The sequence below is a fragment of the Myxocyprinus asiaticus genome, chromosome 40 (genome assembly GCF_019703515.2).
Source record: "Myxocyprinus asiaticus isolate MX2 ecotype Aquarium Trade chromosome 40, UBuf_Myxa_2, whole genome shotgun sequence".
Classification (NCBI taxonomy): domain Eukaryota; kingdom Metazoa; phylum Chordata; class Actinopteri; order Cypriniformes; family Catostomidae; genus Myxocyprinus; species Myxocyprinus asiaticus.
In genome coordinates, this window is record NC_059383.1 from 10,969,220 (window position 1) to 10,985,298 (window position 16,079).

The window sequence follows — 16,079 nt, forward strand, 5'->3', positions numbered from 1 at the left end:
TTTTTGTCGGTTCGGATGTGTGATATACAGTATTAATCAATAATCAAGTGACCACCAAATGATAACTTTGCAATTTATGCCCATTTTATGAAATCTTGTATATTGGGGAAAGCCACAATTCAGAAAATAAAATAAATAAGCAACTGACATCAGGAGTCGGGGAACCACAAAAATTCAACACGAAGAAACTTTTTGTAATGTGATGAAAATCATTACGAGGTGACATATGGATTGTAGAGGAAAGGCAGTGACATGGAATGAGATGTACAAGCTAATAACCGTATAGACTCTTGTGCTGTTACTATATATAGTTCAATTACCTTTTTTTTTTTTTTTTTTTTTTTTTATTATTTAACAAACAAGCCATCTAAATACATTTTTAAAAATAAATAAATAATGTAAAAAGAGAAATCTGCATTAAGACAATAAACTGTTGGTACACTTCCACGAGATTGTGGAAGGATTGTGGAATTATTGACAATTGATATTTGTTTTATTTTTCCCCCCTTAAAAACTTGAGGAAAAAGATATTATATTCACTGTGCATTAAAGCAATAACTCCAGAGAAACAAATTAAAAAGATAAGGCTATACTTATATTGTTTACCTGGTGAATGTATCCTCAAAGTTCATTGCCTTATAATATTTACTATTTATCTAATTTATCTAATTTTGCCATATGGAAAAAAAAATAAATGGTGTAACACATTTTGCATTAGACATGAAAACCCCCAAAAACCTGATTTGCGTGAATGGAATAATTTTTTTTTTTTTTTCTTTAAAGCATGGTTGTACATTGAAATACAAAATTGCTATACAAATAAAGTTTCAAAATCACATTTATGGAGACAAATTGGCAGATGACATAATAACAAAAGCAGATTATGAGCGAAAACACATAACACGAGGAAAAGAGATTTGAAGCATGTACAAATTCAAGCGATACACGTACGTTATTCTTATGGATTTCCTACATATATCCCTTTTTGATCATGAAAACTTCAGAGCTAAAGTCAATGAGATCTGTTAAGTGTGGCTTAAACATTATATCAGTGACACTAGGTTGTATAAAGCTGCCTTATGACTCTTTTCTGATGTATAAATAAATTTTAAACAATGACTTTGGCAAAATTAAAGACAAAATCATAAACATATTTATCACTTTGTACACAACACACGTGCTAGAACCCAAACAAAAGTAATGGCTTCATCTAGATCTTCAGTCTTTCATTACAGAGCTTTCACAGTGCTAAAATCAGATTGATCTACATGATTCTGGTGTTAACCAATGAGCAAAATGGCTCTACCGAGCAATGTTTCTTCCTGCAATATTTCAGTAATTTCAGTCTTAACATTCATTATCTGCTAGAGGAAGCACTACACGTTGCAAAATAAATGATGAATGTAATCACAGTTTTTCTACAAAACAAACAGATTAAAATGAAAGAAATGAAGATTACAAATACAACAAACTTAAAAAAGATTCTCTCATTTGTGTTTTCTTCAACAAAAACTAATCCTTCATTATATCAGATAAAAAGAAGGCAGTAATCGCTTTAGAAAGTTTAGGGCTATTTGATCCCCTTGGCTCCATGTATGATGCATATTTGTCTTTGTGCAGCATTTATTTTATATAACAATGGGTAAGTGTTTGGTCTATGCATTTTTGCATTATAGAATGATTTTATGAGATAAAACAGGGTTCAAGATCAGAAGGAATTGTCTGATCTTAAAGGGTTAGTTCACCCAAAAATGAAAATTCTCTTATCATTTACTCACCCTCATGCCATCCCAGATGTGACTTTTTTTCTTCTGCTGAAAACAAAGATTTTTAGAAAAAATATTTCAGCTCTGTTGGTCCTCACAATGAAATGGGAATGGTATAAAAAACTTTGAAGCTCAAAAAAGCACATAAAGGCAGCATAAAAGTAATCCATATGACTCCAGTGGTTTAATCCATATCTTTAGAAGCGATATGATAGGTGTAAGTGAGAAACAGATCAATGTTTAAGTATTTTTTACTATAAATCTCCACTTTCACTTTCACATTCTTCTTCTTCTTTTGTTTTTGGTGATTCGAATTATTCATGCATATCACCACCTAATGGGAAGGGAGGAGAATTTATAGTAAAAAAGGACTCAAATATTGATCTATCATGTCGCTTCTGAAGATAAAGATTTAACCATTGGAGTCGTATGGATTACTTTTATGCTGCATTTATGTCCTTTTTGGAGCTTCAAAATTCTAGACACCATTCACTTGCATTGTATGGACCAGCAGAGCTGAAATATTCTTCTTAAAATCTTCATTTGTGTTCTGCAGAAGAAAGAAAGTCATACACATCTCAGAAGGCATGAGGGTGAGTAAATGATGAGAGAATTTTCATTTTTGGGTGAACTATCCCTTTAACAAATATGATGGAAGATGAGTGTAAAAATTATGGCATGATAGTAACAATGCAAAAGAGAGGAGTTCTTTTTTTGGCAATAACCAATTTTAGTGGTTTTCAAACATGGAAAAGGAACAAAAATTATGTTTTTACCACTTGACAATATCAGTTTAGGACTTTTAAAGGAATAATTCAACCAAAAATAAAAATTATGTCATATTTCACTCACCCATGTGTTGTTCCAAATCCCAAACTTTATTTTTTCAATTGAACACAAAACAAGATATTAGGCAGAATGAAAGTCTCAATCACCATTCAATTTTATTGTATGGAAAAAATAAAAAAGATGCAATGAAAGTAAATCGTGACTGAATATCTTCTTTTTAAAGTTTTCTGTTTTGGAATGACATGAAGGTGAGTAAATGACTACATCATTTTTATTTTTGGTGAACTATCCCTTTAAGGAGTTTAATAATGATTCACGCTGCTGGCACATTTGTAAACTAACTGAACAAGATGTTTTAAAAGAGTTTTTTTTTAAGTTCTCCTTTTTAAATTCAAAAGCAATTTTTCAAATTCAGTGGGCCATCACTGGTAATCCTTCATTTAGTATACAAAATCATAAATAGAAACCACTGCAACATCGTGTCAGGTCATTTCATAAAAGGTTGATGCACACAGAAACACACAAATATGATGGCAAAACAACAACTGTTAAGCTTTTAAAATAAATAGACCTCTCATGTTATAGTGTGGGGTGGGTAAGCATTGTCTGTGCTGTTGCCCCTTATCTTAAAAAGTGTCTACAAGATGAGTACAAATTTCAACATCAAAACAGGGAGGTACAATAGTTCAGTTCAATGTTTTTTTTTTTTTTTTTCTCGTATTGTTCTACCTCTATTATGTTTTTGTTTCAAAGCAGATTGAGTTTAAAAAGGGCCTGAGTTTGGAGTTTGTCATCCTTCAGAGCACGACTGTGAGGTCAGTCCATCACCGGAGTCTTCCGCACACACTTAGTGAAGCCAGTGGCATGAAAGAGTGTGTTTCATCTTCCTCTGTCTCTCTAAACACAAACACACGCTGACACACACACACACACACACACACACACACACACACACACACACACACACACACACACACACATGCACACACACACAAACACACCCTACATGGGAGGAATGATCATTCCAGGGATCACTGTGAACAAAGAGAGAGAGACAGGCCAAGTGTTAATTTACTGTCCTCTGTAAACAATTCAATGAGATCTTATTAGTATTCAAAGGTATTTCGTGGATATTTGTAGGTAAAGTGTGGTTCTAGCACACATACATTTCAGAACGTTTGCATGTTGACAACATCTGAATTGTCAAGCCTTTATGCATGAGCAACTGTAGAAACGTTCATATTTTTACGAATACGTTGAGGTTAATAGAATATTAAGAGGTTGATTTTATTATATTTATAATATATTTATAATATGACATTATGACAAAATATTGACAGTGTCTCATACTTGTTGATGTTTAATGATAATTAAATTCAGCCGTACAAAGAGTGAAAATTACTTTATTTGTATTAGCCCCCTCTCCTTTTATTTTTTTTTTTTTTTAATAAATAAATAAAATTTCCATTTAAAAAAAAGTATTTCTCCGAAAAAGTTACTCAATCTTTCAACAATAAATGAGAGTCCCGCTTTGGGATTGTGTATGTTCAACCCTGTCTCATGACAAGTCATAATAATGGAACGAGTTGGAAAAATCTTAAAAAAAGCAAACGAGTACAAACATTTACAACTTTTACCCCCATAGAGGAAAAATAAACAAAGCAATGAACAATGTTATTACGAATTTTAACTCCTAAGTTTAACTCCTAACTCCTAACCCAAACCCCAAACCTAAACCTCATTATAAATTCTAGTTAACCCCTTCCCTAAACCTTAAAACTAACCATAGGAAAATAACTTTTGTGTACCACTGAATAAAGAAAACATCAGGGGTTGGAATGAGATGAAACGTGTAAACATTACATATGATATGAATACCTACAGTGTTAATATTGATGACATAATTATTTAAATAAACCTGCCAATAAACTGAGCAATTGAGACATACCAACTTAAAGTTAAACTTTAACTTTAAAGTTAAAGAGAGATGGAACAGCAGAGGCGAGGCCAGCCCGGTTACGAGATTCAACATTGTTTCATATTTTCCACACATATTCTTCAAACACTGCAATCTGTTTTCACATTGCTAGGGTGGCCAGACATCCCGTTTTTCCTGGGCCAGTCCCATATTTAAGCACTTTTTCTAGTGTCCCAACTTATTCGGAAAAATGTTTTGTTTTCCCCTCTCCTGAAATTTCTCTATCGCCTATGCGGCTTTCTCAGTCATGCAAGTATTCTAATCAAAGGTAGCCAAGGATACAGCTTGTAAAACCAATAAAATTACACTGTGCTATTTGAAGTACATGACTGGATTAAACTATCCAATCACACTCCCCTATCAATAGACGTCCAGTTAGTGAACTGATTGAAGAGTCAGTTTGAAAGAGCACACAGATGAAATTGCGGCTGGAAAAATGTCAAGGAAGCGTGCATGTACATTTAATAAAGATCTTTAAAAAGAGTTTAAATTAAAAAAAAAAAGGAGTCACAGACAGAGCCTAGTAAAGTGAGGTGTGAGATTTGTGTAACTCGCTTTTCCATCGCCCATGGAGGCCGCACCGACATCGCGCAGCATGTTCATACAAAAAAGCATGTGGATGCTGCTAAAAGTAAGTGTGCCACACCAAGTGTTAGCGATTTTTTTGTGAAGCAAAGTTCCGAATCTGACAAGGTGCACGCAAGTGAAGGACTTTTTGCTTTTCATTCTGTTGTGCACGGCCATAGCTTTGCACATTCATGACCTGAGAAAAGTCTTGCAGGCCAGGCTGGAGGAATCACTCATACCCTCTGACATTAAAAAGCAGTTGGATGCTCTGGTTGAAGCTGGTGACATGCGAGCGGATGATTTCTTTTGTGCAGTGAGAAACTTTTATTCAGCATCGGTGGATTACCTCCAAAATCAGAGCTGCTCACTGGAGCCCTACTGAGAGACATCCCAGAGTGGAAAGACATTCAGAGCAGCCTCGAACATTTCTACTCCAGAATCCCTGCTCTCAGTTTGATTGACGAAACCACGCTCTTTGATGAGTGGGCTTGCGTTAAAAACACTGTCACCCTCCGCATCACTGTGTGGAACATGAACAAGACAGCCATGTCTAAGAGATGGATAGACGTTTTTCGTGAGCTGGAGAGCAAGACCATCAACTTCGGAGTCTTAGCCAAGGTCATGGAGTTTGTTTTATGCCTGCCTGGGACATCTGCATCTGTGGAGCGTGTTCTCATTAATGAACGCAGCATGGACACCGGATAAATCTCGACTCAGTGTAACAGTCATGAAGGCAATGCCTTTTGTACATTTTAATTTTGGACTGGACTGCTCTTCATTTTACGATAAACTCTTGAAAGACAAGTGCACATTGAGAAGATTTGCTGCCAGCGAAAAATACAAGGTGACAACAGCTACAGATGCGGATGCACCCTCTACTTCGCATTGATCTGACCCTAGATAAGGATATGGCAGTTTCATTTTTACTGAGAGGGGGCTGTCCCGTTTTCCACAAGCAGGAATCTGGTCACCCTACACATTGCGTAACAAACCATAGTCCTTTCAGATAAATCCTAATATTTTTTCAGCGTCAGTTCAAAATGGGCACAAATGAGACACTTGAAATGCTTTATTAAGACTGTCTCAACCGACTCCTAATTGATTGCAAGCAGCTGGTTTCATTGTTCTCGGCTTGTAAGGACATGCTTGTCAACACGTGAGGAACAGAGCACATTCACACGTTCTAACACACTGCAACATACTGCTAATGCCTACTGATGCTTGCAGGCAGGACAGTTTGAAGCACCATTTAGGAGGAGTGACCTTAGTGTGTTTTGCACGTGACATACTTTGTAAATTACTTGCATTGATTAAAATGAAATGACAGAGTAATGAGAGGTAGGCATGTCTACATTTTAAAAAAACACAGCAATAACATTCTGTTCCCAAACATGCTTGGTAAAAATGGATGGATGGATATAGGTGGGTGGATGGATGGATGGATGGATAAAGAAACAGTGAATATGAAAAGAGTATAGATGAGTAACATACTTCAGGAGAAGGCCAGGCCCTGGAGCGCGCTGGCTGTGGAGTACTTGTTAGAGTCGACAAAAGACTGATCTAAAGGCAGTAGAGAGAAGAAGAGGGGAAGGGACCGAGAGAGAGAGAGAGTATCAGGGTTAATATCAGACTGAATGATGGGTGAGCATATGGTCAAAGGGAAGGCTTGACATTCATTCTGCTAGTTTACTACATCAAAGTTCCTCAATGGACTTTAGTGGTGTTAATGTTATATGCACAACCAAAAAAAAAGACTCTTTATTCCATTGATGTGTTGCAATGCAACACAGTGTTATCAAGTAATGTTTTTTTGTCAACATCCCTTTCATTGCAGTAGTTTTAAATATTTCAAAAATATAGAAAAACAATGAAAAAATGTTTATGGCATCATTAAAGGCATTCAAATAATGTGTGAAAGACTGAATGTTACCTTGGAGAACATTCTCATTGGTGCTGGTGCATGTGGGTGGAGGTGAGGACTGGGGACGAACGACAGGAGCAAAGGCGCTCTTCTGCTTCACAGCTGAAACCATGTTTGCTGGAGAGAAGGAGAAGATCCCAGAGGAGCTGCTGCAGTTTGAGGGCAGGCTGGTTGAGGAGGCCATGGTGGGGCTGGAGGGAACAACTGCAAGAAGTTGACAAATATATTTTGAATATAACGGAAAGACAAATGGAATGAAAATTCTTTCGTTTCAATTTTAGTGAATCACTTTAGAAGAAACAATTTGAGAGAACTGCTTGAATATTCCTCAAGGAACATTTTTCTTTCTTTACCTTGAAGTGTGTTATTTGCTTAATAATAATAATAATAATAAAAATGTCCTCCTATCCCAATTTAATTTGGGATATTTTATTAACTTTGATATTTGAACCTGATCTCATAAAAAAAATAAAAAATAAATAAAAAATAAAAAACTTGACTGTTGCGTAATTTTTGCAAGACGATATTATGGGGCTTCTTGCACATATCGCAGCAGTTTCAAGTCCGAATGAAATGTCCACTGAGTGGTGCTAAAAGCGGGTTAAATTTCCCCCAAACAGATGAGGTTTTTAAGTTTAATATTCTATCAAGTTTTAAATCCACAAAACCTACATTCCTACCCTAAACATTAAACCTAAAACTAACCAATAATCTTATAAAAAACGAACGTGAGAAGAAAAACGTAATTGCTGGAGACACAACGTCATTTTGAGGTGCTTCTATGAAACTTGGGAAACAGCTCTCAGTTGAGCTACTGCAGTTTGATCACACTCAAAAAAGCTTGTAAATGTAGTTGGTTATGTAATGCAAATGTGCTATAGTAAATGTGTTTTGATGTCATAAGAAAGCATTATGTGGGTGGAACAGGGCGAAAAGTAAACACCTATGAACAGATAATCTGCTGTTTTGTGATTTGTGTGAAAGGAAATAAGTCATTAACTTTGTTTCCATCCACTTCTCGCACTGTTTTGTTATCGACAAAGTGAAAATGCATAAACAAATGTTTGCAAAATTTGCCGTCTTCTGCCTGTTTCCATTCAAATGGAAGCCTTTTATTGATAAAAATGGTGTGCTGGATGACGCCATGCTTACTTGTCGCATAAGATTTGGTTTATCGCAAAAGAAATCTGCCCTTAAGCTGTTTCCATACAGAAATGTATGTATATCGCTAATTGTGTACCTTTCGCCTCCCAGATGTCCCTATTTTTTTCACCCCAAAGTTTTGGTAAAATGGGGAGAGTATTGAGACAATTCATTTAAATTAGCCAGCTTACTGTCATTTTAATTTCACAAATAAAAGCAATCAGAAGATGAGGAATTGCAATCAAGAGGGAGCAGTTGCCCTTCTGATAGGACTGTAATATTGGTCCTGACGTTGTGCCTATCGCAGGTTGCCATCGGTTCCAACCCGAAAGCGAATCGTCATGGCCCTGTTCAAGCTGGCAACCTGCACCAAGTAGTGGGGGAAACTTTCGGTCTTAGTATAAGGATCATCCATCGATGTGTATATGCTGTGTGCACAACTATTAAAGAAAAACTGATGCAGTGTAATATCAGGGTTTACTGATATTCAATAGGCTATTTTGAACAATCATCTAATCTAAAGCATTGCCATCACAACTGCATTATGTCCCGCATATTTGTCCAGCAACTTTTAATGACCAACTGAACTTGATTGTCATCTAAAATCAGTTTAAGCATCATAATGCAATTGACATTTTCTGAAGAAGCTCAGCAAATGTGATCAGAGGTAAAGAGAGTTAGATTTAAAATATTTAAACGTTTTAAAATGATCAAAAGTTTGTTTTATGAAAGTGAACTCAGCATTGGACAAATAGTTCTGATAGTTTATAGTCTTGAAGTGTAGAAAATGTCATTCAGCCGATTTTATTTGTCTACAGAACAGGGTAAGGCTAATTTAAGTTTGTGTAAATAAATGGCAAGTATATAGACCTAACAATATTATTTTTTGCGTTTGATTATTTTTTTTTAATGTAATGTTTTATTCATTTGGTAATTTATTTAATACAGGGAATTTTGCCAGCATTTTTTCAAAAGTATAAACAATAATTTTATAGAATTGAGTGTTCCAAAAAAGCACACTGATGCTTTTTTCCTAGTATTGTGTATTTATTTTTAATTTAAAACATCTTTGTGCACAGAAATATGTTTTTGTTGTTGTTGTTGTTGTTGTTTTTGTATTGTGACCTAATTCCATGACTGCCGTCTATTATTTTGAATGGTGTGGAAAAGCAACTTTAATGAATAAATGGATGTCTACCGCAATTAAATTAATCGCAAAGAGTGGCCATTCATTTGAACTCCTTGCACTTGGTGCATGATACGAGATATTTGTGTTGGCACTCCTGGAAATGCATGTGTTTGCAGCATCGGATCTGTGCAGGTATGCCATTAAGACCAATCCATAACAGTGTGAGTAATGCTACATGTACAATAAATTGGCTTTCAAGGATGTATACATTGTCAGCATGATTAGCACAGGCTAACGATTGGGGTAAATTCTGTCATGTGACACTACATATTTGCGTTAATGCCAATTTTCTCGACAAAAAGTGTTTTCAAACCAGTTTTACACGACATTTGAAGTATTGAAAGAGTTTATGTGCTAGAGTTAAACGGAAAAATATTATGTCGACACTTTTAGTGACAATTTGCGTTTCCATCAGCTATATCGGTAAACTTTTTGATGCGCTACACTTTTTGTCACAAAAAAACAATTGGATGGAAATGTAGTTATTGTTGCTGTAGCGCCGTTAGTCTTCCTTTCACCAGGAAACTGCCACATCACTTTCAACAGCTATGAAAAAAATTATTTAGCAAAAATGTAGGTATAGTGACTTGATTATATGAGACCAAGTTGAATATTTTTGTAATTCCGCTTGGTTTTGCTAATGGTGCGGAAATTACATACTTCAATTTTAACATTTAGCACCCACACATGGGCTAATTTTATAATCAGCTATATGGGCAGTATGATTTCATGAATTCAATGGTTGAATGTATTGTTGTTCCCACTTTGAAGTAGTTTAGCACATCAGCCAGCCGAAACCTTAAAAGAATGGTACATTGTTTTCAAGCCCTAACTTATCAATTACTGAAAACTGGAAGCTTAACAGCGGTCTTTGGCCTTGATTGAATGTGTCTGATGGAGTCTACAAGCCTTTTAAAATACTTGTTAACACTGCAGAATGTTAGTAGTGCAATTGAATTGTTACCCTTTAAATTACTGTATTGATTCACTTAACTGTCTTTAATTCGTAGACCAAAATGGAATGTAACTTTGATAGAAGCAGTCTAGCACAACAACTTTCCCTTTTGTCTCTGGAAAAGGATTGGGAGGTCTTAAAAGAGAGTCATCGGAGGGTAAAGTGGGCTGGTTGCTAAATTCCTTTCCTTTGTGTGGGGGGTTTGCTTCTTAAAGACTCGCATGCCACTTGTCTCGCCTTTTTGAAGATTTAGTGTCAGATTGTTTGTCCAACACACACCCCTCAATGCTCAAGTCATAATTAAGCCAAACAAACACATCGCTATATGACTGTTTTCAATTCTTTTGTCTCTTTCTCACTTTCTCTCTGTCTGGTTAATTGAAAAGAGCAAGCAATTAAGAATTAGCACAATAAACAACAGCTGGATTGAAGTAGCACTGTCAAATGAGTAAATAAGAGAGAGCACTGGCAGTTGAGGAGGAGAGAACTTTCTTAGAGCTGTTGAATACAGACTGCAGAGAGGAAAATTGTGGGAAATACCAGTTGGGAATTCGATCAGACCTAAAGGCCCATCCTGTCAGACATCCCGCAATGATTATGCACCAAACACAGTAGTTTGTTTGGAGAGAAGAGCTTGTTGCAGCATGTGAATTACAGTAAGCCAAACTGCTGTCAAATTCTAATTCCAAGATCTAAAGAGTTCCTTTTGGGAAATATTAAGAATCATACATCGATCCAATTATAGGAAGAAATGCCTAGCATTACAACTAGATTTATTTATTTATTTTAACATTTCTGGAGAAAATGTGAGTCGTGCTGTCCCTTGCAAAAGTGAATAATACTACTGTAGGTTGTAGGTGTGAATGTTTGTTAGATTGTTGAAGTGCAGTTGCTAAGGAGTTCTAAATGGTTTTAGTGTCTTGCAATGCAGTTGCTAAGGTGTTCTGGGTGGTTTCTTGGTGGTTAAATAGAGTGTTCTGGGTGGTTTCTAGGTGGTTCAATTTTGGCCAAGTTTGGAATGGCATACTACCATACTACTCTTACTATTTCTGCCATAGACAGACATGACAGAAGTAGTAAGAGTAGTATGGGTAGCAGGGGTTTAGGAACCATTATGGGGGGGGGGGGCATGTCCCCCTCACTTTTAGAAATAACTAAATTCACACACACACACTTTTCGAGAAATAATAATTACATTTTAAGACGTTTATTTTGCTTAATCTTAGTACAAGAGAAAATTTTTAGCTCTTCGCATAAAACAAAGCCTTTAAGACCCAGCAGAAGCCTCTACCAGCTGGTTGCTTCTGCAGTGGGCGGAACTAACTCAAAAGCGGTATTCACATTGGCTAGCGCTCAGATGTCACCATTCTCATTTTGATTCAGCAAATCAGTTCGGGCGAACGCAGACAACGTGATTAATATTAATGAACCCAACAGCCTGCCAGGCAGCACAACAGACACTGAGCTGCTGACAACATGCAATCTACCTGAGACAAAGATGTGAGCAAAAAGAGTAGTCATCTTTTACTATTGTAAGTTAATGTTGCTGAACAATGAAAACAGTTTACATTTAGGTGCTTTTAAAGAGTTTTCAATCTTGGACGTCTTTATTGTTAATCTTTTTCACAGAAACACTGAATGACCAATAATGTCTATTGTACAACCACCAGCCAAAAAATATCTGAAGGGGACAGACATTTGGGACTTCATTAGGGTCATGTGTGTGATAACAATAATCATATGTCATAGTATACATCTAATTTTATAAACAATGCTTTTGTTCTTTGAATCATCCATGTTTTCATTTGGCTATTATATTGAAATTAGATTAATGGTGATGTTTGTAGCATATGTTGTTGCATAGTGTAGACAGAGAGGTGACACAAGCTTCTGAAATTTTTCAGGTAAGATTATATTTGACTGACATAAAAGCAGTGTTTTAAGCCTAAGAAACAGTATAAGTGTATAAACAGTATATTTTCTACCATAAAAATGCTTGATTGACCGATGTTTCTTAAAAGTCCAGTTGTTATGCTTTCAAATGATACCACATATTCTCAAAAATAAAAAAAAATTAATAAATAAAAAATCACATTCTCATCACATATATTCTTAAAAATTCTGTAAAACTGTCATATTGTGAAGAGAGGCTGATGAGATTTAGAATATTTCCCCCCCCCCACTTTTCAGATTGTTCCTATGCCCCTGATGGGTAGTATGCGATATTGAACTCAGCCATGTTGTTCTGGGTGTTTTCCAGATGCTTGCTTACTGGACCAAGTCAAAAGAGTGCACTCCCAAGCATCTGGTAATATTCACTATGAAATAAATATGATTTTTTTCATTCATCTTATCATCTGCCAGGACGAAAATGGCATAGCTCTCCACAGTAAAAAAAAAAAAACAAAAAAAAAAAACAGTGTAAGTTATATGCCAAAGTTCATTACTTTTTTTTCTTTCTCAAATCTGGGACCCAAGTTGATACTCACTGGCGTAGGGCGAATTGGCGGCAGAGCCGTTCAGGAAACTCGGGGATCCGGTCAGGTTTGTCATGGTGCTGTTTCCGTAGCCATTCATGCTGGTGGAGACCGTATTGTAACTGTTCTGCTGAGGTGTGGAGCTCGGCACATATCCATGCGGAGATACGCTACTCGTGTTACGACTGAAACCTGCAGCCAGACACACAGACAACTTAGTCAACCCTTACATATAATACAAGTACAGTGGAAGTACAATCAATTACAAAAATGTTTTGTAACTTGGTATATGTCCAAAAAAACAAACAAAAAACCCCAGAAACTACTGCCATGGCACATGTCCAAAAGACCATTTTGGAGAATGTTATATAAAGTCAAAGTTTTAACAGAAATGACTCTCAAAATGTAACCAAAAGGGACAACAATGCAGAAGGTTAATATGTATCCCAAGTGTAAAAAGTTCTTGGAGTAGTTTCTTGAATTCTCAAGAATCACATCATAAAAGCCCCAGCTTAGATAACTTTATCCAACACATTTTCTCTTTAGATTGCTCTTGTGCAAGTGTGTGTGAAGGAGGGCGAGAGATAAAGAAAGAGAGCGAGAGAGAGAATATCTTACCCTGGCCCTGAGACGATTCTGAGATGTTAACAGCGAGCTGTCCAGTGAAGGAGTTTACTCCCATCATGCTCGCATGCACAGAGCTGTTGGTCAGGCCTGTCAGCTGGTTGTGGTTTCGTGGCACATTGTAAAGGGCCTCAGCGATATCCGCTGCTCGCTTAAGAATGATTTCCTAAAGAAAAATTAGCCATCATCTCACAATTTAACACATTGTAGGGATATACAGTGGGGTCCAAAAGTAGTGAATATTTTTTTTTTTTAAGTGATCATGTTTTAATACAAAATTTCTCATTACAAATAATATTATGAGCTTAACAATTTGGGTAAAAAGTTGAACTTCGTAGGTCCCCTTTTTGTTTTAAAGACAGGATGCACTTAAGGTGGCACTGACCCCACAAGTTTGTGCAAAACCTAATGATACATGTTGTCAAGGCATTATCTGAGATTGTTTGATGGAAGCAAAGAAATCTGGCCTTTATACAAAATTAACACGGTCAATGTTAAAAGTTTGCTGACATTTGATCTGTGACCTAAACATAGTGCAGAATTTTTATGTTTGTTCCTCACCTGGTTGTTGTGGGGCATTCCATAAAGTGCTTCAACCAGATCTGCAGCTCTCTTTAAAATCACTTCCTGAATTCACAATAAAACACAGAGAAAATAAAATGAAAAATATTTAAAACAAGTTCCATCCTCTGTCCAATCTTTGTAGATGTACAATCTATAATACATACTTGTCACCAATTGGCTTAGTAACTAAACAATGTGATGCTCTTCCTTTTCACATATAAAAAAAGAGTTTCCATTTAATAACATCACAGCCAAGTGAAACACATGGAGCTGATGTTTGCTCAATTGTTCAGGGTCTGTCAGAATGAAAAAGCTTAGTTTTCAGCAAACATCTGCTTTGCGTTGAGGAAGGACAATGCAATCTATGTTTGCAGTGAAGGTCACTCGGTTTCGCAGTGCTGGGCAATAACTCAGCAGAAAGCCAGTGCTCGTAAGAGCTCTTGTGATGACGGTACATCAGAGATGGAATCAATGCGTTCCCGCTAATGAGAAATAATTACTTTAACATACGCTTTTCAGCGCAGTCACATGATGGGGAAGAAGAACGGCGAGTGTCATGATTGTTTAAGTGCAATGGCTGGGAAACATTAGTGGCTTTTTTTGTTGCTTAATAATGTGATTATGTGGCTTGTGCAATATCGCCACATTATCAAACTAGCATGAGATCTATTAGCATGGGAGAAGTGCTGGCCGAGAAATTAAAAATGCTAAACGATGTATTCCGAACAAATTTTCAGAGCGATAAATGATGTAACATGGAACACAATATACAGGTTTGTCATTCAAGTTCGAAAGCAACCAAAGGCAAATAAGCAAAGGAATATGAATACGGACATGAATTTTACATTTTACGACTGTCATCAGGTTATTTTTTCATGGTTTTGGAACATTTCACAAGATTCTCGAAATGTTTATGGTGTGATCACATAAATTTACATGTGGAAATCAAAAATCTAAAATGCTTTTTATGTGATCATGGATCATACAAATACACATTGGGTCTCATTCATGAAAGACAAGCAGGACAAATTTATGTACAAATTGCACTGATATGAATAACCATTCTTAAATATATTAATGCATTCATATGAATGTAAGTAATTCGTAAAACCATTCTTATGCTGCATGCAAATGAATGCAAATTGTGCCATTCTTGTGTAAATTGTCACATAAATAACTTGTAAAACCATTCTTTTGCTTAAATTATCACCTTCATAAGAAGTTGAATTGTTCGTAAAATTATTCATACATACACTGTTGCATTCATATGAATGTAAATAGTTTGTAAAACAAATCTTGTGTAAATAGTCGCATGCAAATGAATGTAAATTGCACCTAAAACCATTCTTGCATAAATTGTCATTTTCATATCATTGTAAATCTTGGAATTTTGGAATGTCCAATTCCCACTACTTAGTAGGTCCTCATGGTGGCGCAGTTACTCACTTCAATCCAGGTGGTGGAGGACAAGTCTCAGTTGCCTCCGCTTCTGAGTCCGTCAATCCGTGCATCATATCACGTGGCCTGTTGTGCATGACACCGCGGAGACTCGCAGCATCTGGAGGCTCATGCTACTCTCCGCAATCCACGCACAACTTACCACGCACCCCACTGAGAGCGAGAACCACTAATCGCGACCACGAGGAGGTTACCCCATGTGACTCTACCCTCCCTAGCAACCGGGCCAATTTGGTTGCTTAGGAGACCTGGCTGGAGTCACTCAGCACACCCTGGATTCGAACTCGCAACTCCAGGGGTGGTAGTCAGCGTCAATACTCGCTGAGCTAACCAGGCCTCACCTCATAAATCATTTGTAAAACCATTCTTACTTAAATTATCGCTTACATAAGGTGAATTGGTCACATGCAAATTAAGGTAAATTGTACCTAAAATCATTCTTGTGTAAATTGTCACATTCATATCAATGTAAATCATTTGTAAAACTCTTCTTAAATGATCTCTTACATAAGAAGGTGAATTGTTCATAAAACTATTCTTACGTACACTGTTGCATTCATATGAATGTATTTTGTTCATAAAACCAATCTTACATAAACTGGTACATTAATATGTATGTAAATAATTAAAAAAAAAATATATATAATA

The 16,079-nt window shown here is 36.3% G+C and overlaps 1 protein-coding gene across 3 annotated transcripts in view; it reads right to left on the minus strand.

Moving 5' to 3' along the window:
• Positions 1-311: 311 nt before the first annotated feature.
• The window catches only part of LOC127431287 (transcription factor COE1-A-like), a 175,263-nt gene continuing 159,495 nt past the window's right edge, over positions 312-16,079 (minus strand). For 2 of the 3 annotated variants that reach the window (XM_051681665.1, XM_051681666.1), the window contains exons 12-17: positions 13,971-14,036; positions 13,404-13,575; positions 12,798-12,977; positions 7,031-7,225; positions 6,592-6,660; positions 312-3,589 (exon numbers count right to left, since the gene is read on the minus strand). In XM_051681665.1, the coding sequence (XP_051537625.1) occupies positions 6,593-6,660; positions 7,031-7,225; positions 12,798-12,977; positions 13,404-13,575; positions 13,971-14,036 (681 nt within the window). In that variant the 3' untranslated portion in view covers positions 312-3,589; position 6,592. The remainder of the gene's footprint in view (positions 3,590-6,591; positions 6,661-7,030; positions 7,226-12,797; positions 12,978-13,403; positions 13,576-13,970; positions 14,037-16,079) is intronic. The other variant, XM_051681667.1, reaches the window with a different exon arrangement.